Here is a 22,382-nt window from a genome sequence, read left to right as displayed (position 1 = left end):
TTTATAGGTGGGAAAACTGAGGTAGAGAGAGGTTAGGTAACTTTACCTACAGCCCTACAGCTAGGAAGTGGTAGAGCCAGGATTCAAACCCAGGTAATCTGGCTCCAGAGCCTGCGCTCAAAACTGCCAGCCCACAATGCCGGGTGTATACACCCTCATGGAAAAAGGCATGTTCACACGTGTGCACCCAGCTGCACACAAATCTAACAGAAGGACATACGCAGCCAGGGGTGGGCTGATCAAGATCTGACAGTCTCTCTGGGGGCAAAAAAGCCCTGATGTGTAGCACTGGTTGATTTCTCTGTATATAGTCCACTGTGACCTATTTCAGGCCACCAATGTGACGTCACTGAATTCAGAGTTGGGGAGAGAGATGCGGGACTGGCTCCAACACTCACTGAATGTAGCTATCATACACACACGCACTCTGATATGAAAAACCTCACGTGCACACACTCAAGAGCACAGAATCTTTGTCCGTTCCTGCAGCCCCAACACAGGGACACAGGTTCTCCTGTGAGCACACACAGGCACTGCCAGGCACACGTGACACACATATAAATTGGACTGTGGAGGCACTTACGCCTGCATTTGTAGCCTTGCTTGTTGAGACCCCTGAAAGGCAAATCCCAGGCAGGGTTAGTGGCGGGAAGAACTGGGTGTAGCCCTCCCTTAACCCGGCCCCCCAGTGGGTACAGCCAGCCCTCACCAAACAAAATCTTTGCACACAGAACAGAAGGTCGGCTGCCTAAAGAAGGTGGCAATAAACTCGTGATTCTTGATGTAGTGGATTTTGGCCTGTTTAATGGCTCCACGGCGGTTCATCGTTGGGAACTTGGCCTCGTCTTCACCCCGCAGAGATTGCTTGCAATCTGGGGGCCATGGAGTGGTGAGATTAGCCACAGCCACAAAAGGGACAACACCCCTACAGTCCCTCCCAGGGAGGCCCTGGACAGACTGTTGATGGGCGCTGCTTAACCTCTGTCCTGGCTCTGGCCTCTGAACCCACATCCCCAGCCCAGGTAGGGCAGGTCTTACCTCCGTCTTCCAGGAAATACTGCACAGACATCAACACCTTGGCCTGGGGTTGCAGGTCCAGCTGCAGGGGTGAGGGTGTGGGGTCAATGAGGGCGGGCCCAGGGCCAAGCCAGATTCAGAACCCGCCCCCATAGTTGGTCCCCCAAGGCCAGGGAGTCCTGGCAGCCTAGCGGGGACACCTGTCTGCCTGGTGTGTGTAGGGACAGGCCCCGCCCCTGAGCCCCACCCCCACCCCCCACTCAAGGGGTATTATTACATTTGGGGAAGTGAAAGGATCCAGCCCACACCCAGTCTAGCCACATGGCCAGGGAACAGAGTGGGAAGGGAAACTCCCCACCCTCAACACCGGTGCCCCCTTAACAAGGATATTAGAATGGAGGGCCCCTGTCCCCTGCACATGCATACTGACACGCCCATGCTCATTCTGTCTGTCAGGAGGTCTGCATGTCCAGTCTCCTCACACAGACTGGCTGGTTCTGAGGGCAGGATCCTCACCTTCCCAGGACCCAGGCCTGGTGACTGACATTATCCCTTGGGGTAGTGGACAGGAAGCTCAGCAAATGTCTCTACTTAACTGGCCAAGGGGCAGTGCAGCCCTAAGTCAATTTGTTTCTTTGCCCAACCCCTTCAGCCCTCACTGGAGGCCGACCAGAGTCCCTGATGGTCACAGGTCTTTTGCAGTGGGGACGTTCTGGCTGTAGGAGACCACAGGGAACCCTGGGGGGCAGGAATGCTCCACCAGCGCTGGCATCCTGCGGCCACAGGGGACACAGGGCCCCCTGTATGTGCAGAGTCCTGGTTTGGCAGGTGAGTGGCAGGCCATCAGCTTTCCCTTTCTCCCACATCCTCACTGCTGAAGGACATAACTGCTCTTCCCGGATGCCTGCCTGGGCCTGGAATATCTACAAAGATTCCAGACAGAACTGGGAACAATGGGTGCCTCTGAGAAGGGGGCCTAGAGTGGAGCCTGGGGTTAGGGCCAGACACACCCTTACAGACCATTTGAAATGTTCTGCTATGTGTGCATCCTGCCTTTACAAAATTGAAAGGGAATAAAGTAGTTACAGCAACAAGGATGGCTCTCCAGCAGCTACCCTGTGCCTGGTTCTATAATTAGCCCTTTACGTCTAGCTGCTCATTTCATCTGAACAACTGACACCAAGGTAGGGTATTTTAACAGCGTCTCCTTTTTATAGTTTTGGAAATAGGCTCAGAGAAGCTGGGATTTGGTAAACTGCATAGCTGGGATTTGAACTCAGCTGTTTTGGCTGCAAAGCTGCACCCAGCAGCCATGCTCATTCACTGTATACACACACATGTGCGTGTATGCACAACCACAGCTCGAGGGTCCCTCACCCAGAATTCGGCTTTGCCGTTGTTCTTCTTGCAGCGCTCGGCCAGCACCGACACGCCCACTGTCACCTCGGATACTGGATCCTCTGCTGCCCGCATCAGCACAATCTGGATGACACGACCCTCGTAGATGTGGGCATCAAACGTGGACTTCCACTCGGGGTACATGGTGGGTTTCTTCTGCACCAGTGTCTTCCCACGCTCTGCAATGGGGACCAGGCCGGCCACATCAGGCAAGGGCCCCTCTGTCCCTCCCTTCCCAGACCTCCCACAGCCTTCAGACCTGACAGAAACTGCCCGGTTCGCTCCCCAAGGGCTCGCAGTGGCTTCCCAGTGTCCTGGGGACTGAGTCGCCACTGCTCAGCCTGTGTGACTGTGCTCTGCTCACCTCATCAGCCTCATCTTACTCGCAACACTCTCCAGAACACAGAACTGCTGGCAGCTCCTTGTGGGCGTCCTGCCAGGTCCCATCTCCAGGCCCTTGCTCCTGCTCTTCCCTCTTCCTGTGACCCTTTCCCTCCAGCCCCTGTTAGATGCCCCCTTCCCTATGCATTCACTCAGTGAACGTGTGCTGAGAGCTCCCACATGCCAGCCACTGTATCGGAGGCAAGGAACATGGAAGAAAGAAAAGTTAAACCTGGTGCCTGTCCTCCTAGAGCCTTAGTCCCAGGCAGAGACACGAACCAGTTCATGCCTCCAATAAATGTTAAATCATAGCTGTAATGAAACTGAAGTGGGCAAAGTTGGTGGTTTTAGACCTGATGCCCAGCTTAAGGTTTGGGAAAGCTTCTGGAAGAAGAGACAGCTTAGCTGAGACCTAAAGGATGAGCTAGGGTTCACCAGATGAGGACAGAAGCAAGAATGAATGGCCTGAGATATTCACCTCTTCCAAGAAGTCCCTGACCCCAGCCAGGGACAGTGCCTCCTCTCAGCTTCCCTATCACAGGACTCATTGTCTGGCTCCCTGACCTGACTGTGAGCCTCCCGAAGGCAGGGCCAGGTCAGCCCCGGAGGATGGCACTGTCCTCAGCGCCTAGCGCAGGGCCTGGCACAGATGGACACACAAAAACTGTTTGGTGATGCAACCAATGAGGGAAAAGCCAGAAGCGCTGAGCCCCCGTGAGGGCTGCATGCAGCCAGTGCTGGTGGCCTCTGCTATTCTGCCTCCATAGCTTGGCTGGCAGGGAGACGTCAGAGGGGAATTCTGGGGGACTAAGGCCCGGCCCCCCACCACTGCCTCCCGCTGGGCCTGAACTCTCAGCCCCGCTGGCCGCTGCCACGTTTCCAGGGTCCAACCTCCAGCCCTACCTGTGCTGAGTGCTTCCTTCATCTTCACAGCACAGAAGGGCTGGCTTGCCTCATCTGCGGCCTGCAGAGAGCCCAGCTCATAGGAGTTGAAGGCGATGCGCAGGAATGGTGCCATGTTGGGCCTGTGGTGGGATTGTATAGTCAGAAGGCGTGAGGCTGGGAAGCAGGGCAGGGCCAGTGGGAACAGCCCTGGGAGGTGGTCACGTATCCGGTCCCCCCAGGGCTTTCATGGCATTGAGCTTGGCCCATGTGGTGCTTCAAATGCGCTAGTCTTAGTTACCAAAGTTAAAATCGAGAAGTTTCATGTAAATTGAGATTTGTGGCATCCCTGGTAAAACTATAAGATGGGACATCGGGCAAGAAAGAGCTGCCTGGCACAGCCCCCCAGCCGGTCCACTCCAGGCGGGGACCCTTTTCATGACTCTCCAAAGCCCACCTGGGCCCTGGGGGCACTCAAGTCTGTGACCCTCTAGTTGTTCATTTACAAAGTCATTCAATGCCTCCTTTAATACCCAGGTGAACACATCTACTACTCTGTGCCTGGTCCCCAGCATGCGCTGGGCACGATGCGAAGGACACTGTTCCCTCCTCCCAACACCTTGCCCCACACAGCCCTCTCGGTTTTCAAATATTTTTGCTCCTAAATACCCGGGTAGACAATCAGGGACAAGATGACCACACCCACTTTTCAGACAGGGAAACTGCCACTGTAAGGCCAAGACAGAATCTAAGGCTGGGATTCCACTGATGAAGCCCCGACTTGAGTCAGTGGCCAGGGCAGTGGAAGGCCCCACCCACAGCAGTGCCCTGGCCCTTCTGAACCTGAGCCCCTTGAGGTCGGGGGCCTCTTGCCTTCCCGGAAGGCTGCCTGCACTTTCAAACAAATTATTTTCCAAATATAAAACTATTTTAATGTTCAATGTAGCACTGAATTTGCTTTTTAAACCACAGGCTAGCCCACGCTCCCCATTCCTCACGTTCCTCAAATCAAGGGTCATTACAGGAGATGACCCTGAGCCTCTTTCGGGCCGTCATTCATGAAGGATGCTCACATGTGCAAGCCCACACTTGCACACTCATAAATCTGCTTGGACAAGGGCTCTGGGCCCCACACAGGAGGGTGCACCATAACCCTGGTTGAACACACACTCATGTAACGTGCACATAACATATGTACTTGTACTCCATCCTGAACATAGACTGGCAGAGAGGGGAACTCAGACATGCACCCCAACCCACGCACATGTATGTGCACACCTGCAGCAGCCAGCTTGCCCAGGGACGGCTCCCCTGGCTCTTCCATGAGGCAGCCGGAGTAGCAGCCATGTCTGCTGGGAGCTCCCACCCCGGCTGAGCTCACAGGAAACACTGACCTCAGCCTGCAGTCCAGCCCAGTGGCCTGGCCAGTCCTCTGAGGCTAGCAGCCAGAGCAGAGGGGAGGGCCCAGGAGGGGCAGACACGACCATGTCCCCTGCCTGGGCCTAGCTCCTACTCGGAGTGAGAGAGGGTGTGAGAACTCACATCAGAGCCCAGGCCCCAGAGCCCTCAGCCTGAGCCCGGCCAGGCCAGCCGCCATGACCGCCCTATAAAGGGAGGGTGAGCCAGCTGTGGGCTGCTGCTGGCTCCTTCCTGGGCCAGACCACGCGTGAGTGTGTGAGTTGGTATGTGTGAGCGTGCATGTGGGAGTGACTACACAGCTGTGAGAGGTATGTGCCTACAACGACATGGAGTGGGTGGCACAAGGTGAGCACTCAGGTAATGTTAAAGTGAAGAGTGAGCCGCACTGGCCTGACTGGGAGTGGGTATAGGAGTTTGGGTGAATGTCCCATACCTCCAGGCAAAAAGGACATCATGCCCCTCCTCCCGCCTTGCCTGGCGCAGGGTCCAATGTGTGGAGCACCCAGGCAAGTGCTCCCTGGGCTTCCAGAATGACAGGCACAGCCCCTGCACATCATACACCTGCTACACATCTGCATCCACATTCCCTGGGCCTGAGCCCAACAGACGTGGCTCAGCCTCCTGCTTCCCAACAAGATAACCTCAAGACCCAGGTGGGGCAATGACGGACTTTCTGAGCAGTGTCTCAGAGGATGAGGGCTGAGTGGAAAGGTGGGAAGGGACAGAGGAGGAGAAGCTGTGCTGTAAGGGACTGGGGTCCTGGGAGAGGGGAGGTCAGGGCAGCCCCTGGTGGCAAAATGATGGTTAAGATGCCTGGTGGCAACACCAATAAAACCAATGCCGCCCTGGCCACGGGACTCCGTGCAGGACGTTTGGCCTCCCTGAGTCTCAGCCAGCCCCCATCTTCCATACGAGGAACGGTCCCTTGGCACAGGGCTGTCATGATAAGAATTTGTGTGGGACAAGAGACAACATCAACCCCACAGGCCTCAGGGTGAAGTCCTTTAAATGCTATCACCCCTTCTTGCTTGCAGTGCCCATCTCTCACTTGTGCATCTCCCTTCTCAGTTTACGAAGTACAATGACATCCCCCACCGCATCTATTCCACCCACCCAACAGCCTGGAAAGACAGTCCTACTAACTGAGCCCACTTCTCAGATAGGCCAACCAAGTCTCCTGGAACACAGAGCTGCTCACCCTGAAACAGCATGTGCACCCAACACCTGCTGGCGGGTCCTTCTCCCCACTGCCTCCCCTTGGAGCCAAGCCCAGATGGCCTCTGCACTCCATGACTTCCCTTGCCTCCAGGTGGCCCAGCAGGAACTGTCCACGAGGACCACCCGGGTTACATGGAAAGAGGAGAGTGGGACGTGTCGGAGAAGCCCTGGGAGGGCGGTGCAGAGCCCAGCCCGCAGGCTCCCCATCAGGCCTGCCCTCTAGCTCTCTGCAGGCACACTCACAGCAGCTGCTGCTCACAGTTAGCTAGAAGCCACCGGGGGAAAACCACAACCACAGAGAGCCCCAGCCCCAAACCTGAACTGTCAGGCCACAGTGCCACAAGCAAGGCGACCTCCTGGGGCTCTTTGGCAGTAATCTTAGGGTCAGGTCACCTAGCTCCAACTTCCTAGGCTAAAACTAGAGCATCGGTCCTGCCAGGCTCTACCACCTCCTCTACCCCAGTTACACTGCCCGGACCCCAGGAGGGGGAGAGACACTATGAGCCAGCATCTTCTGCCATCACTATGTGACTTTGAGAGGTCCTGGGTCCCTGCACACCAAGTCCCCCCCTGCACAGAGGAGCCAGAGTCGCCAGAGTCACCCACCTACCTCAAAGAGCGTCTGAACACTGGTGGGAAGGCCAGGAGGTAAAGTAACGGCATAAAAGCAAGGTGTGCCAACTATTTATAGCCCCATGCAAATCGGCCCAGGCTCACAGGCCCCAGAGGAAGGCCACTGGCTCAGCCTCATCGCCGGTCTGCAGTGCCATGGAGGTGGCAGAGGCTGGACCCCACACACGGCTCCACAGAGACAAGCTCTCGGAGCCAGCTGAGGCCAGCCTGGCCTTTCCCTGCCGCCTGTGGGCTCCTAGTCTCTACTGTCCTCTTCTCCAGCCCACAGTGAAGGCAGCCCAATGAAGCAGAGAGCGTTGGACCTGGAGTCAAAAGGTCTGGGTGTGAATCTCAGAGCCCTTGCTTATAAGAAGGATCCTCCTTTTCTGAAGCCAACAACATACTAGATTAGCCTTGTAATGACAATAGCATACTTTTCCCCCGTGCAGGTTCAGGAGACAAGTATTTTACTGATGAAAAAAACAAGCTAAGAGAGGCCAAGTGATATGCCCAAGATCACACAGCCAGAAAGTGGTGGAAGAAGGATTTGAACCCAGGACTGCCTGATGTTTTGGCCCACATTCCTTCTGGCATGCTAGGCCAGGAAAAGGAGATGAAGGGAAAGAGAGGGCAGAATTAGAGAAATAAATGTGCAAGGAGAAGCACACAACACACTCATGAGGGTAATGAAAATAAACAGCGAGGTGAGGACACCAGGAGACATACACCCTGTGCTCGATCACAGTCTACCCACCCAATCCCCTCCAGGCTCATCCTAGGCCTGACCTTGAGGACCACCCCCTTTCTATATAGAGGGTGGGTGGTACAGACCCCTAAACTGCTGCCTTCCCTCCTGTCCCAGCTGCTTGGCCAGTTCTCAAAACCTGGGTAAGGCTTGGCCGTACTAGATTCCAGCCCCAGGGAATAAAGTCTCCCTGGCCCTGCTCCCCAGCCTGCCCTACACTAGCAGTGCAGAGGGAAGGAGAGAGGGTGCTTGGCCAGGCCCGAGCATGCACGAACCTCCTCAGGGCGATGGAAACCTGCTCCCAGCCAGTCTGGGGCAGTAGGCAAGGCTGACAACAAGCTGACCAGAGTGACTACACTGTTTGGAGCTCCCAGGACACAGGACAAGTGTGCATGGTGCACAGCCACACATGTGCACATGAGTGTATTCCAGCAAAGGAGGCAATGTCGGGGACATAGCTTGAGGGGGGGCACCGCCAGGAACAGCAATGCATTTTCTAATGTTTCTACAACCATGTGTGAATTGTTTGATAACAATATTGTTAGAGGGGAAAAATAAAACCTAGCAAGCCAAAATATATCCAAGTGATGGGCCTTCAGTGACTGACATGCCCTTATCGATTGGGAAACTGAGGACAATGAGGGTCCCCTGGCCTGCAGAACTGACCTGGTCCCCTCCACACTGGCCCTTTCCTGGCATTTGATTCTGCCTCATAGGCCACGGGTTGATGCCAACTGGACAGAGGAACAAGGGGGGGCCTGAAAAGAAAGGCCTTGGCCAGGTTCTTGGAGTGTGTGTGAACGTGGAGGGGGTCCCTGAGAAAGTCTGCCAGGGAAGCAAGAAGAGGCAGGCTGAAGTCTGGCAAACAAGGGTGAGCAGAGATCAGCTGAGGCCCCTGGTGGGTCTGAGGTCTGCTCCCTTCCATTGACCCCCAAGGAGCGGAGGTGCCCCTCCAATGCACCCCTCTCCACACACACCTACCCAGACTTGGGGCAGCCCCTGCTGCCTGCCCATGGAAGGCACCACCAAAACTGGGAGGGAGTGGAGTCAGACTAGGCCTCCTAGAGATACAGACCCTGCTTGGACTTACAAAGGTCCAGCCCACGTAGGCCTTGCAGGATGAATGAAGGAGGGTGGAGGCACAAGAGACCCAGGCACTGGGAGGGAAGAAGAATGAGAAGCAGTGTGATCAGCAGGAAGGAGCAGGGCTGGTCCTGGCAGAGTTGCAACAGGGCAGGGGGCTGGGTGTGGAGGAAGCTGCCTGGCGGGTATCAGATTGGCCGAGAGGATGGCCTCGCTGAAAAGCAAGTCAAGGAGGCCACAGGGGTTTCACAACCCAGGAAATCGGCCCAGCAAGAAGAGCAGGAGGTGGGGGAGGGGGGGCCCAGCACGACCCTTCCAAGGGCCCCACCAGAGCTTGTGCCCCAGCCTCCACATGTCCAGCTCTGTCCAGGGAGGAGGACCTGGACTCCCTGGTCTCAGGTCCTGGCCAAGTCCAGAGCAGAAGATGCTCCCTGCACCTGCTCCTCCCTGGGACAAGGTGCTTCATCCCCCAGTCAGAGATCCTTCTGGTCCCCTCCCTCACCCCCCACACACACCCACCACTGCCTAGACTCTCCTCTTCCCCCAGGGACCCCTCCCACCTGTTGCCACCTCTGGCCCCTTCCCATTCATTCTCCCCACAGCTTGGAACCTCCAGGGCTTCCCCCTGCCCTTGGAGAAGGCCCAGGCCCGAGCCTGGCCCTGGCCTGTGCTCCACCTCACATCTCACCTGTGGCTATTCCAAATACATATCCCACTCTCAAGCCACCCATTTTTACATATGCAGTTCCTTCAGCCAGAATGTCCTCCTGAATTCCTATGTATCCTTCCAGACAGTTCTAAAGGTTAGCCTTGGGGGATCCTTCCCCACTCCCCAGGTAGCCAGCTGCTTCCTGGCACCATGGCCCCTGTAGATACCCCGTGCAGGTATCTGGGACCCTGCTCCTGCTGAGGACTTGGATCTGTTGTCTGGGCAGTGTCACTGCCTTTCGCTCAGACTTCTCAGTCCTGGTCCAACACCTGACTGTCTGGGGACATTAAAAAATTCCACTGCTGGGCCGGGCCCAGCCCACTGGAATCAGCTGGGAGTCAGTGGAGAGGCGTGGCAGTGTGAGTGAAACTTTTTGATTGCAAAAGCGGCAATGATACCTTAAGAACCAATGAAAGGCCTTGGCCCTCTTCCCAGGAAAACACGTGCACGTGACCTCTACACAGGACAGGGTAGGGGAATGTAGGTTCCAAAGGGCCAACCCAGGTCACCGCCAGTGTTCTTCAAGCCCAGTCAGTGGGCATCAGAGTGGCAAGACACAGCAGACGCATGACACTCAACAGCTTGGCTGGGACTGTCACATGAACATGTAATTACAGAGGAGGATGTGACCACCGCTCTCAGGCAGTGAGCAGAAGAGCGAGTGAGAGGGGCTGGGGTAGTATGAGGGCTGGAGGTTCTGTTGGCTGGGAGGCCATGGAGGGCTTCGGTCTGAGGGATGAGCAGAGGTGCTGTGGGCCCACCCAGCCAGAGGGACCCTGGCTAGCATCAGCTCACACCTGCCCTGGCCAGCACGTGTGGGGGTAGGACCTCTGAGGGGGCAGAGCCCACACCAGGTGCAGGTTTTGAGTCACTCAGCCAGCCATAGGATTGGGGAGGCCCTTGGCTCAGCCAGAGGGAGAAACCCCTGAGCACCCCTGAGGGAGGAACAAAGGCCCCTTTATGGCAGGACTGAGGACAAGGGGTCCTCTGTGAGGAGCTGGGGTGGGGGCTTATGTCGGGGCCTCTCCCAGAATAACCACACACATGTGCATACATGGCACACCCACCAACCCAAACACACAGTTACATATGGGACGCCCTGCTTGCAGTTGGACACACACACAGACGGCTGTAGCCACAGGCGTACACACACTCCTCTGACAACTCAGTGACACACACACTAAGAAACACACCCCGACTCACTGACTCTCACATGCCAACAGACATCCAGGCCCACGCAGACCGCATAGGACATTAATACCCCCATGCATTCCTCAGCACAGAACGATCCATGTGCACACAGCGTGCCACAGCACATAATGTGCACACGGGCACAAAGACAGACACAAGCCTGGAAGGACCCACACATCCCTGACTAGGATCTGGCTCTAGGAACGTCCAAATGTAGCTTTTTCCACTGCGGCCCCTGGGGCACAGTGGCTGGGGAGATGAGGGAGAGGGAAGGGCAGCTGGATGTCAGGCATGCTGGGAGGGAGGCTGGAGAGTCCCTCCTGGCCCCAAGCGTGCCAGGAAAAGAGTGAGCAGGTCAGGGAAGGAGTGGGCGGGTTGGGCTCACTGCTCGGTAGGCCTACTCCACCAACCTCTCTGAGGGGAAGCCGGCAGAGGCTGAGGATGAGGCAGCCACAGGCCTGGCACATAAGAGAAGGGGAGGGCTTGAACCCATGCAGGTGGGATGGCTATGCCAGGTACCCCACATGTGATCTCCACTGAGTTCCAGACTCACTGGGCAGAAACAGACAAAGACAGGTGAAGCAATTCACCCAAAGCCACAAAAGCCAACAGGGCAGCCCCGGGGAAAAGCAGAGAGGAACCTTCTGGCTCTAGCCCTGGAACTGCCCATTTGGCCTCCAGTGTGGCAAGAGCACTTGCACGTGGTTGGGGAGGGAATGGTTCCTCCACCAGCCCCCACAGAGATGACCCCAAGTCTACTCCTCAGCCCTTCTCTCTGCACCCGCAGAGGCCTCCTCCTGATTGCTGACAACCATCTTTGTGTTTAGGAGAAGGCGAGATAGACACCTAAGGCTTTTGCCATCAATCCCCACAAGGGGAGTGGGCCTAGATGATGCCTCCCCACTTCAGAGATCAGAAGAAAGCTGAAGGGAGGCAGGACTGTGGTGTGTCATCCCACAGCAGGGAAGGAACAAAAAACTGGAGATCAGGGCCCTGGGAGTGGGCTGGACAGGTCTGGCTCAGACCTGGCCTGCCCTGGGCGCCCTGCGAGCTTGGCCAAGGTGCACTGCTCTCATCTGTAAAAGGGTTGCATTGAGTGCAGCTCCTGGCACCATCTCCGGCTATGCTTGGTAATTACAGGCGCCTCCAAACTTTCTTGGATCAGCGGGTGAAGGGGCTCCTTCAAGCCACCCAACCCTGCAGTGACCTGCTTTGGTCCGCTGCTCTAAGAAGAGACTAGGCTGGGCAAAGAAAGCCTGAGTCTGCTGGGAGACCCCTGTCAGGACCTCGGTTTCTCTATCTTGACAGAGAATACTTCTAAGCTTTCTCCAGCTCTCATACTACAAGAATTTGCAATCTCCTATCTTCCCCCTCTGGCCCCCAACACCCACAGCCCATACCAGGCAGACATCTGATCCAGCCTCGGGTCTTGGAGACTGGCTGCTCCAGCGCACCTGTTTAGCCAACACAGCCGCAGACATGATCCAAAGCTTCCGGGGCTGTTGTGAAAACAGCAGCTCAGCCACCACAAACCTGCCCTCCTGGGCACCTTGGCAGGGACCTTCAAAGGACAGCCATCTGGACCTGTACCCAGAGCTTCTACCAAAGGCCCGCTGAACCCTCTCCTCCCCAGTCTGGGCTGTACATGCTATCCCCCAACTTTCAGCCCAGACCCACCGGACCCACCTGCCTCCCCGACCTCACCACGATCTAGAGGTACTCAAATAGACCTACTGGTGTTCCCCCACCCAAGTGCCCCCGCATCTCTTAGCAGCACCAGTGCTTGCCCAGTTGTTCAGGCCGGACACCTGGGGCCGTTTTCCTCCCCCCTTCCTTCCTCACACAGCAACAGTATCATTTCTGCCTCTGCAGTCTATCCTGAAGCCCTCCCTTTGCTCCGCCTGCTGCCAGTCCTGGCACCCCCCCCCCAAAGTCTGCACCTGCCTGCTCAATGCTCTCCATCCTCTGCTCTGGCCCCCACAGTCCCTCTGCCCCAGCAACTCGGTGGGTCTTTTAAGACAGTCTTTTAAGATCTCATCACCTCCTGCCTAAGCCCCCAGTGCTTCCCATTTCCCCTCTGACAAGCCCAGGCTCCTCTCCGCAGCCTGCCTCGCCCAGCCTGCCCTCAATACCTCCCTGACCTCCTCAGCCCCTGCCGTCCTTCACTCCTCTGCCCCAGCCACAATGACCCCTTTCAGTTCCCTGAACAGACAAGTTCCATCCCACTTAGGGGCCTCTGCGCTTGGTGTTCCATCTTCTGACTCCTTCCCCAAAACACACCCCGACCACTTCTCATCATTCAGGTCTCAAAGGGACACTGCCTGCCCATTTCACATATGAGACAACTAAGGCTCAAAGCAGTCCAGTCCCTGGCTCGAAAGTACAGCCAGTAAATATCCAGCAGGAATTTGAACCCAGGTCTGTCAGACCTTCAGGATGTCCTCACTCACATTCTTAGCCCAAGTAACTACCAATATTCAGCCATCCAGCCTCCCAGCACCTGTCAGCTACCCCACCATTACCACTCCCCCACCCCTTGGCACTGGATAGTGAAGGCCAAAGCTCCGCCCAACCCTTACTGAGCTGACCTTCTGCATTTCCGTGCCATCCTCTGCCATTTGCAAAGGATGCGTGTGCAGGGGGCATTTCTAGCTCCCCCCACTCCTCCAGCCTCTCTCAGCCCTAGATGTCCATCCCCACCCCCAGCCCAAAGGCTGACTCCAGGGGTCTGAAGCGTAAGCAGGCTGGCAGGAGCGCTTACCACCTACCCCCTTATTGCCAGTCTCAGTTTCTCCAAGCCCAGTGTCCTGTTGGGGGAGGCAAGTGGAGGAGGAGACCCAACGGAGGCCTGAGGGGGCAGCAGGCAGCTGCAAACTGCCTTTCCCTTTTATTTGCCTTGAGATCTATTTTTCACCCTTTGAAAGGGAACCAGAGAGAGAAGAGCAGGAGGAGGCTGGGCCTCTGAGTGGGCACAGCTGCTCCGCCCCAGAGCTCCTCTTCTCAGAGGACATGGAATCTACTGAACCCAGGCAACTCTCCCCCCACTGCAGCACTGCCTCTGAAGGCAGTATCGAGGGGGCATGAGGGAGCCAGACACCTGACTTCTCGGCCAGGCTCTACAGCCACCTGGGCCTGCGACACTGGGCCAGTACCAGGGCCATCTGACATAATAACCCCATCATTAGTACCACTTGCTGTTTTTTGAACAGTTACTATGAACCAGGTGCTAGGTGCTTTACATAACTATAGTTTCTACTCCTAAAACACTAAAAATGTGCCAGGCACAGTGCTAGCTACTTTGCATACATTATCTGCTGTTTCTGGCATAACCCCATAAAGGTGGATGCTAGCCTTCTCTCATTTGCCTGAAGCAGAAACTGAGGCACTGGGCATTAATGCCACTTGCCCAGGTTCATTTCTACAGCTGCTAGTAACTGCTTCCTCCCAGAGATGCAGCCTAGTCACGGCCACTCACACACAAGAGGGCTGTGCCTGCCAGATCTAATGCTCTGCGCCTTGGTTTGGTTCAAGAGAGGAGCCGGGATTGTAGGGACTGTGGAGGGCGTCATGGCAGAGGGCTCCCTGAGCCTTTGTCAAGGGCCGGCCAGCCTGGGTAGTGGAAAGTCTAGTCAGCTGGCCTAATCCACTAGCCAGATGCTGCTCCCCTTGCAGGCAAGGCCAGGCGGAGCGAGCCACAGACAGAGGGCTGGTCAGTTCCACTCTGAAACCACTTCCTGGGCAGCCCAGAGGAAGTGAGCCTCCGGAAACACCTCGGACAGACAGGCCTCTCCCTTGGGCCTAGGCTTTGGAAATTGCAGACCGTTCCAGAAGAAGTATCCTTCTGCCTTCCAGTCTTCCACTTCTACCTGGCATGGACACTGTGGGGGGCTGAAGAGCTGATAGGACCCCCACCAACCTGTGAGCACCTTGGCCCAGTGACCGCAGGCAGCCCACTTCCTCCTCTGTGGCAGCAGCCACAAACGGTGCCAGCACAGCTGACACGGCCCCTCCCCCACCCCCTTGATCCCCCATCTCCTCTGCCTAGCCCTGGTCAGCCTGGAGGACTGGGCCAGCTGGGCAGAGTGGCTAGTGAATGCCTGGGCAGAGCCCACCTCCCATTGTGACCCAGCCCCCTTGAGCACCTGTGATCTCCGCTACACCTGAAACCTACTTTCGGTGCCAGACACAAGCTGGGTTGTGACCCTGACCAAGGACCCCCTACTTCCTGACCCGGAATGGGCACAATGTGGTATGTGTGGGCAGGCATCTGAGTGCACGGTGATAGGGTGAGCGCCTGTGTGCATGTTTGAGCATGCCTGTGGGTGAGTGCATATGAATACCTGTGTACATGTATGTGCATGTGCATGTGCACGCACTTGAGGATCTGTGGGCATAGGTGCCAAGTGCAGCCTCAGTTTCTGTATTCCTGTATGAGTATATGCCTGTGCTGGCCAGGTAGGCGATGTTTGAAAGTTGAAAGTGGGCTGGCTCCAAGGCTAATCGATTGAACTTCTTAGGGAATGAGGCTCAGTGCTGGGAGGGGATGGGCCCCTGACCTGAGGTGGTATCGGCCCCAGCCAACCAGGGCACATTATCGTCTCCTCCCCACCAGATTTATGGGTAGGTTGAATAAACAGAAGACCCAGTGGAGGCCCTGTTTTTGTTCAGCTCCCTCCCCTCAGTTAGGCCAACTTGCCTATTCACCCTCAAGACAGCCGAAGGTATGGGAGTGGGGGAATGATCAGAAAGGACTCTTGGAGAAAAGCCCACCTTTGCCACCCCTGCCTGCTGTCATTCCCTAGGTTCTTCGCCCTCAGCGTCTCCTGACATGTCCCCCGGAATCCTGTTCACTGGGTTCTGGACACACAATGGGTAACTCACAGGCTGTCTTACAATGGGGACTGAAGGAGGCAAAGCTGGACTCAAAGAAAAGAATTTTTAGCTTGAGGAGGGGCCTCAGAGGCTGTAGCCTTTCCCAACATTCCTTAATGGCTCTGCACAGCTCACCCTGAATCTGGAAGCTAGGGCAGGAGATTTAGAATCCCTCCTCTGGCCCCAGAGAGTCTGGGTATAGAGGAGAGCTCAGTTGTACCAGGAACTGGAAGTCTTCGTTCCATTTCCAGCTTGGTGTCCAGCCCACTCACTGTAGGACCCAGGGCAAACCTCAGTTTCCCTGTGTGACGATGAAGACAGCATGAAGCAGAGATAAGCAACCACGGAAAAGCTGATACATCCACCTTCAACCCTTGGCTCACACACCACTTTCTCTCTGACTGACCAGCAAAGCATCATCACTCCTCACCCCAAACCACTGCTGGGCCACAGGCCTCTGAGCTCCAAGGTCAAAGCCTTTGCTGGGCCAGAAGCCAGTTACAGGCAGAAAGTACTCATACGCAGGGCACACTGCTGCCCTTCTGGGCACCCAGGTCCTACACCCAGACCAAGAGCTCTGTGTGCTGCCTCACCCCACACCCAACTGAGTCCCAGGGTAGAAGGGGAGGAGCCCGAAGGGGAAGTCCACCCTATCCACTCCTTCTGTTTAAAACAATCTAGTCTTTCTTACCTGGGGCTCCCGGCTCCCCTTGCCCTTAGTCCTGGCTCCTGCTGCTGCCACCACCACACAACAACCACCAGGAAAAGTAGGCCTGCTGCCCTCACCTGGGCCAGTTCCTGGCAGACCTGCAGGAACAAGAGCAAAGAGCTGAGCTGGGAGGCGTCACCTAACAGGCTCTCCCCAGCATGACCGACACAAGCCTGGCTCAGCCTTGTCTCACTCTAAGAATTCGAGTCTCTTTGAACTTGACTCTCTCTTCTGTGAAGTAGGGTGTTGGACCCAACTATTCCAGGGCCCTGGTTATATATTTACTCCATGCTAGGGGCTGGAACGCTATCTCAGCCTCAGAGCCTTTCCAGGCTACACACAGAAACAACAGCAAGAAATCTGCTCTTAATCCTCCTGTCTGCAAGAGGTTGCCCTCTGGGTGTCGGAGAACTAGGGTGCAATCGGACACCATGGCTTTGTGGTCTGGGGCAATCCCTCTTAGCCTCAGTTTTTCTCGTCCTTAGAATTGGGAGAATACATCTCCCTAGGAGCTTCTGAGGCTCCAATGATGTAGCATGCCAGCTCCTAGGCTGGACTCAAATTGGGAGTGCCAAATGCATAGTGACACTTTTTTGTTCCTTGTTTTGCAGATTCTAATTGAGGGGATTCTATTACTGCTGAGCCCACTATACAGCTTAAAAAACAAACGACAAAAAAACCAAAAAACTAAGGCACAGAGAACTCCTTGAAGGAAGGCATGACAAAGGCAACAATGTGTCCCGGTACCTTGAGTACTTTTCCACAGGAGGCCAGGCCTCCACAAAAGATTCCCCTCCCCAGATGTGAGCCCTTTTTCAAGCTGAAGACCCCTAGGACCATTCCCTGGGGGCTGAGACACCCTCAGGCTTTATCTTTTTATCTGTACTTTATTTCTAATTTTAATTCAAATTCCAATTAGCTGTGCCAGGTAAATGGTGTCAGTGCCCTGCAGTCGCAGCTCCAAATCACCCCCCCCAACACACACACACCGCTCTCTCCCTGACCACGGCAGCCAAGACTGGAGCGTGCGAGGGGGTTGTCATGTAGATGAACAGGGCTAGATGCTGGTGGGGTCTCAGTCAGCTGTCTTGCCTCCCACAAGGAGTCTGGTCAAGGGGATGGGAGGGGGGCAACAGATACATTGCCAGAAAGAAACTGGGTTGGGGGACTAGCTAGGCTTTTACTAGCCCCTGCTCCTAGGAGAATGGGAACCATACAGTTGGGGTAAAGTAAGTGGTCATCAAATAAGACCTAGCATGTGCTGAATTCTCACCATTTAGCTGTGCTAAAGAATCTTTGGCACAGACCTCTAGTCTTCACAACTTTCTCCCTTCTGCAGATAAAGAAACAGCCTTACAGAGCCCTAGCTCCGATCTCTTGCTCTTAACAGGCACAGGGATTTTTGTGTTCAAGTCCTTCCTGGGTCTAAAGTTCGAGGTGTTGGTCACAACACTACAAACTCCAAGCCTTGGCCTCCGGTGTTTGTCCACTTGGGGGAGTGGAGAAAGGTGAGAGATGAAAGCCTCCCCAGTCTCTCCAGGAGCCAGGACTGGTCTTGAGTGTGCTGCGCATCCACACCCAAACCTCGCAGCCTCCCACCTGCACACACACACACACACACACACACACACACACACTATCTCTCTCTTTCTCTCTGGGCTTCTCACCTTCCCTCCCAGCACTGTCACCCCAGAGCACAGGCACCACACACCTTGTTTCCTCCTCTCCTGCTCCTGACACCCACGCCCAAGCACTCTCGGTTCCCCACGATCAGTTACTCCCCTCACACACATACTCACAGTTTCATACAGTCAGACTGTGAGTCTCCCACCAGTCATAGGCCCACACTGCCAGTCTCGCCCCCAGCCCCACTCCTGTCACACACCAAATCCCTTACACCACCTTACAGCCAGATACAGCTGTCCAAACACCTCCACATCTCTCTCTCGCGCACACACACAAGCACACGCACACATGCACACACGCGCGGGCACACACCACTGCCCTCTGCTGGCCTTGTCCACCACACATCACACCCCAGCTCAGTCCACTGCAGGAAGGAGGAAACCCAAGGGACCAGTCCCCTCCCTTGGTGACCAGGTCAGCCTGATCACAGTGACTCAGTGGCAAAGGGAGAGAAAGAACAACATGTGAGTGCACACACACACACACACTTGTACAGACACTCTCTCACACTTGAGCCTTATGGGCTGGCACCCTAACACCATGGGCTCCCACAATTAACAGCCGAAATGTACTCATGGCTACTGGGTCACCATGATACACCCAGCGTGCAACATAGGAGCCTCCAGACACACAGGGATGCACACACGGGGACACACAAAGACACACACGAACACCTAGTGGGACGCCTGGTGTTAAAGGGCACACCAAGACACAGCATACACAGCACAGTCTCAGAACACCCCAAAAGACATACATACATACACACAGGCAAATCCCACACGTGAAAAAAGACACACAGGGGCAAGTTCAAGACAGTGACAAAGAACACTCAAGCAGACACAGACACACCACATACCTACAAGCCCAGATGCAGGGGAATCAGCTCAAGGAGACAGGATCCATGCATACAAGGTAGGGGTCAGAGAAGGGGACAACCTTCCACTCTCAGTAAGTCTTTCTGATCAGGTTTAAGTGAGGGGCTCAGTGTGGGATTTGGGGAAGTGGAGCAAGTTCTGACATTACCCACCTCCTGCCTCTTCACTGTGGCTCTCCCCACATGCTCCCCTCACCTGGCTGGGCCCCCACGGTCGCGGCATCTGGATTGGGGATAGACCTGGGGCGGTCGGGTCTCGGAAGGGACGACCAGAGTAGGGGGCTCAGAAGAGCAGAAGGGCAGGGCGGGATGGTGGGGTGGACAGGAGCCACGCCCAGCCCCGAGACAGATGGAGAGACCGAAAGACCCGGAGACTGAAAGGAGATACAGCGAGGAGGAGGGGCCGCTCGGGCCGGGCAGGGACTCCGGGACGGGGGCGAGGCCCGGCGGGCGGCCTAGCCTGGGCCCCGCAGCAGAAGAAGAGAGGAGGCGGGACAGGCTAGGGGCGGAGAGCGTGGGCCGGGGGCGCCACTCAAGGAGAACAGAATCTAGGGGACGGTGGGAGATGGCTTGGGGTGGGGCGGCGGGGCACGCGGAGGACGAAAGACCGACTGATAGGGACTAACAGGCGGACGGGGGAACACAGAAGGGGTGAGGACAGACGGACGGAGAGAGGGCCCCAGAGATTCGGGAGGGACGGGCGTACGCTCGGAGGAGCTGGGGCACAGGCGCGTAGGAGGTCCTGGAGCAGACAGACGAGAGGGTTTCGGCTTCTACGGTTGAGCGGAGGGACAGGCAGACACACAGGCCGGGGGACGGAGGCACCGGCGGGTCCTGGAGCGCGGTGGGACTTTATCCGGCCGCGGCTCAGTTTCTCAGTTTCGAAAACGGGAACCGGAGCGGGGAGGGAGGGGGCAGGGAGGGGTGGCGCGCCCTGGGAGTAGCACCGATCCCAAGTCCGGACCCGGCCCTCACTCACCTCTAGGCGCAGGACCAGGCGCCAGGGGTCGCGGCCGCTGGGGTCTGGCTCCCGGCGCGGTTCCTGGGCGTGCGCGCCGATGGGAGTCTGGGGGACCCCGACTGGGATGGGCCCGAAGGCCGGTGAAGTATCTTCCGGGCCTAGGCGCGGCGGGCGGGTGCTGGTGGTCGCTCCGGGGACCCCGGGGCAGCCACCTCCCGCTCCCGCGCCGCTGCACACGGAAGTGCAAAGGGGCGGGGCGGCGCAACCTCACCCAGGTGCCGGCCCCGGCCCCGCCCCCGCGCAGGCCCTGCCCCTCGAAAGCCCCGCCTCCGCCCGCCCGGAGCCGGGGGTCCAGCGTCTCCGCCTCTCGGCGCGGGTCACTCAGTGTCCGGGCCTCTTGCTCTCTTGGCCACCTGGCGCCCCCGCTTCCCGCCCCATCAGTGCGTGCGCCAGCCCTTAGAAGGGGCCCCATTTTACAGAGGACGCTGAGGCCCGAGGACGGGGGCCGCTGCCCCCACCCTCAGCCTCACGCACCCAGGCCGGGAGGCACTGGCTGGGGTTCCCCAGATCCCGGCGCCCACGCCTGGGACTCCCCGCCGGCCAGCTGGCCCGCCTCGCCTAGCCTCTCTCTTTCTCTTCCTGTTGGCTCGAGTACGGACACAGCCGGGCTCGGTGCCCGCCGCCAAGCCGGCTAGTCTCAGCCCTGCCCGTAGACGAGCTGGGAAGATTCCAGGGCGGGAGGTGTAGCTGGTCTGCCGCTGCTGGTCGGACGATTCGAGAGCAGCTTCTATCCCAATCCCCGTGTCTTCCGCTTTCCTGGCCGGGCTTTCCAGAGCTCCCCATCGCCCCTGGTAGGCGCCTTAAATTAAACTTCCTACCCAGACTTGGAACTTGGCTGTCAGGCATAACTCATTCATTCATTCACTGAGTATTCCTTGGACTGAAGTCTGAGTTCAGAGTGAGACCCAAGGGAGTCCATTGCCCTGCTCCCAAAGTTCAGAAATCCAGGACGTTGGCTCTATACTTCAAAGAAATGTCACTTTCTGGAGGCAAAGAAGAGAGTCCCAGGTCCCAGGTCTCCTGGGCAATGAGGAGACAATGTCTAGACAGCTCTTCTTAGTTGAAGCCTGAGGGATGAAAATGGGGGTCAATCCTGAGGAGGCATGAGCTGATGAAGGGGGCCATGGCTGAGACCGGCCATGGCTAGGACTTTGGTCTTCTCAAGGAGCAGGTTGTGGCAGCCGGTACAGCAGAATGGGCTTCTGGGTGCATGGATCAGGCAGAGGGGCAGGAGAAGGGAGAGACTGGATAAAGGCAGACAGGCTGTCACATTGTTTAGGTGGGAGGGCCCTGGGTTGGTAGGAAGGGTAGGTTACAGAGCTGTGAGGATGGGAGTTAGGGATGTCCAGTGTGACCCCCAGGTATGGAGAACTCTGGCAGAGATGTGGGTCCCAAAATTCTGATTTAAGTGTGTGAGTGTGTGTGCACGCGGCAGGGAGTGTTTGGACTGCAAAGAGAAGAACTACAATGACTCTTCCCACCACAGAGAGAGGGGGACCCTGAGAAGGAGGACCTGGTTTGAAATGGTTAATGTCCAGGTTCCCAGCCCTGATACCTATCCCCCGCCCCACTGGGGTAAGCTCTTTTCACCAAACTGGAGCCCTCTGACCACACTGGACTATCATTTGGGAAATAGATCTTATGCCTTTACTCCTTACAACCAGACCTTTGAACATGCTGTTCCCAGGGCTAGGATGCCATTCCCCCCACCACCATCTCTTCCTGTCTGGGTTGTGTTCACTACAATGCCACTCCTCCCTGAGCCCAGCCATGAATCCATGGGACTTCCCTGAGCTAAGGGGTCTTATTCGGTACGTATTCACTAGTGTGTTTTGTGTCCTGGTTCCCCCTCACCCCCACCCCATGGCATCCCTAGAAACGTTGAGCAAAGGGAGCTTCAAGTGACCTTTGTCCACCATGAATCATGTTTCCTTTCTGGCTGCTCCCTCCAGGTCCACAGTGGCCAGCCCAAGCCTCTCCCAGGATATCAACGATAGGCTCACCACCGGAAGGAGGGCTGACTAGTGGAGAGCTCCAGGTCCAGCCACCAGACCTTTGCTCCCACGCCCTAGGTTCACCTTGGAAAATAAGATTAATGGCTATCACTGACAGAGTTTCTCCAGTGCCAGGCCCTGTGCTGGATACTGAATGTGTGCAATCTCTTTAGTCCTCCAGTTCCCTTAAGACGAGGGCCACTATTAGTGCCACTTTTGGTGATGGGCAAGTTAACCATCACCGAGGAAAGCCACTTGGCGAAGGGTACACAGCTAGTAAATGGCAGAGGTAGGATTCAAACCGAGGTCTGCGTGGCTCCAAAGCCCATGTTTTACTTTACGGTTTCTCAGTCTCAGCACTGCTGACCTAGGGCCAGATAATTCTTTGCTGTGGGGGCTGTCCTGTGCATTGTAGGATGTTTAGCAGCATCCCTGGCCTCTATCCACTAGATGCCAGTAGCACTCCCCTCCCTCAAGTTGTGACAGATAAAAATGTCTCCAGACACTGCCAAATGTTTCCTGGGGGCCCACATTCACCCCTTATTGAGAACCACTGCTTTAAAGTGGGGCT

The 22,382-nt window shown here is 56.4% G+C and overlaps 1 protein-coding gene across 3 annotated transcripts in view; it reads right to left on the bottom strand.

The window, feature by feature from the left end:
• The window catches only part of PRKCD (protein kinase C delta), a 28,785-nt gene extending 8,802 nt beyond the window's left edge, over positions 1 to 19,983 (bottom strand). For 2 of the 3 annotated variants that reach the window (XM_054594998.1, XM_054594996.1), the window contains exons 1-7: positions 19,776 to 19,983; positions 16,219 to 16,334; positions 3,700 to 3,821; positions 2,395 to 2,594; positions 1,039 to 1,099; positions 710 to 872; positions 584 to 615 (exon numbers count right to left, since the gene is read on the bottom strand). In XM_054594998.1, coding sequence (XP_054450973.1) covers positions 584 to 615; positions 710 to 872; positions 1,039 to 1,099; positions 2,395 to 2,594; positions 3,700 to 3,814 — 571 coding nt within the window. In that variant the 5' untranslated portion in view covers positions 3,815 to 3,821; positions 16,219 to 16,334; positions 19,776 to 19,983. The remainder of the gene's footprint in view (positions 1 to 583; positions 616 to 709; positions 873 to 1,038; positions 1,100 to 2,394; positions 2,595 to 3,699; positions 3,822 to 16,218; positions 16,335 to 19,775) is intronic. The other variant, XM_054594997.1, reaches the window with a different exon arrangement.
• Positions 19,984 to 22,382: the final 2,399 nt, after the last annotated feature.

The sequence above is a fragment of the Pteronotus mesoamericanus genome, unplaced genomic scaffold (assembly GCF_021234165.1).
Source record: "Pteronotus mesoamericanus isolate MK-2021 breed Mesoamerican mustached bat unplaced genomic scaffold, CSHL_Meso_final scaffold_54, whole genome shotgun sequence".
Lineage (NCBI taxonomy): Eukaryota > Metazoa > Chordata > Mammalia > Chiroptera > Mormoopidae > Pteronotus > Pteronotus mesoamericanus.
The sequence above is the reverse complement of the archived record's forward strand: the minus strand, read 5'-3'. Positions and strand labels throughout refer to the sequence as shown.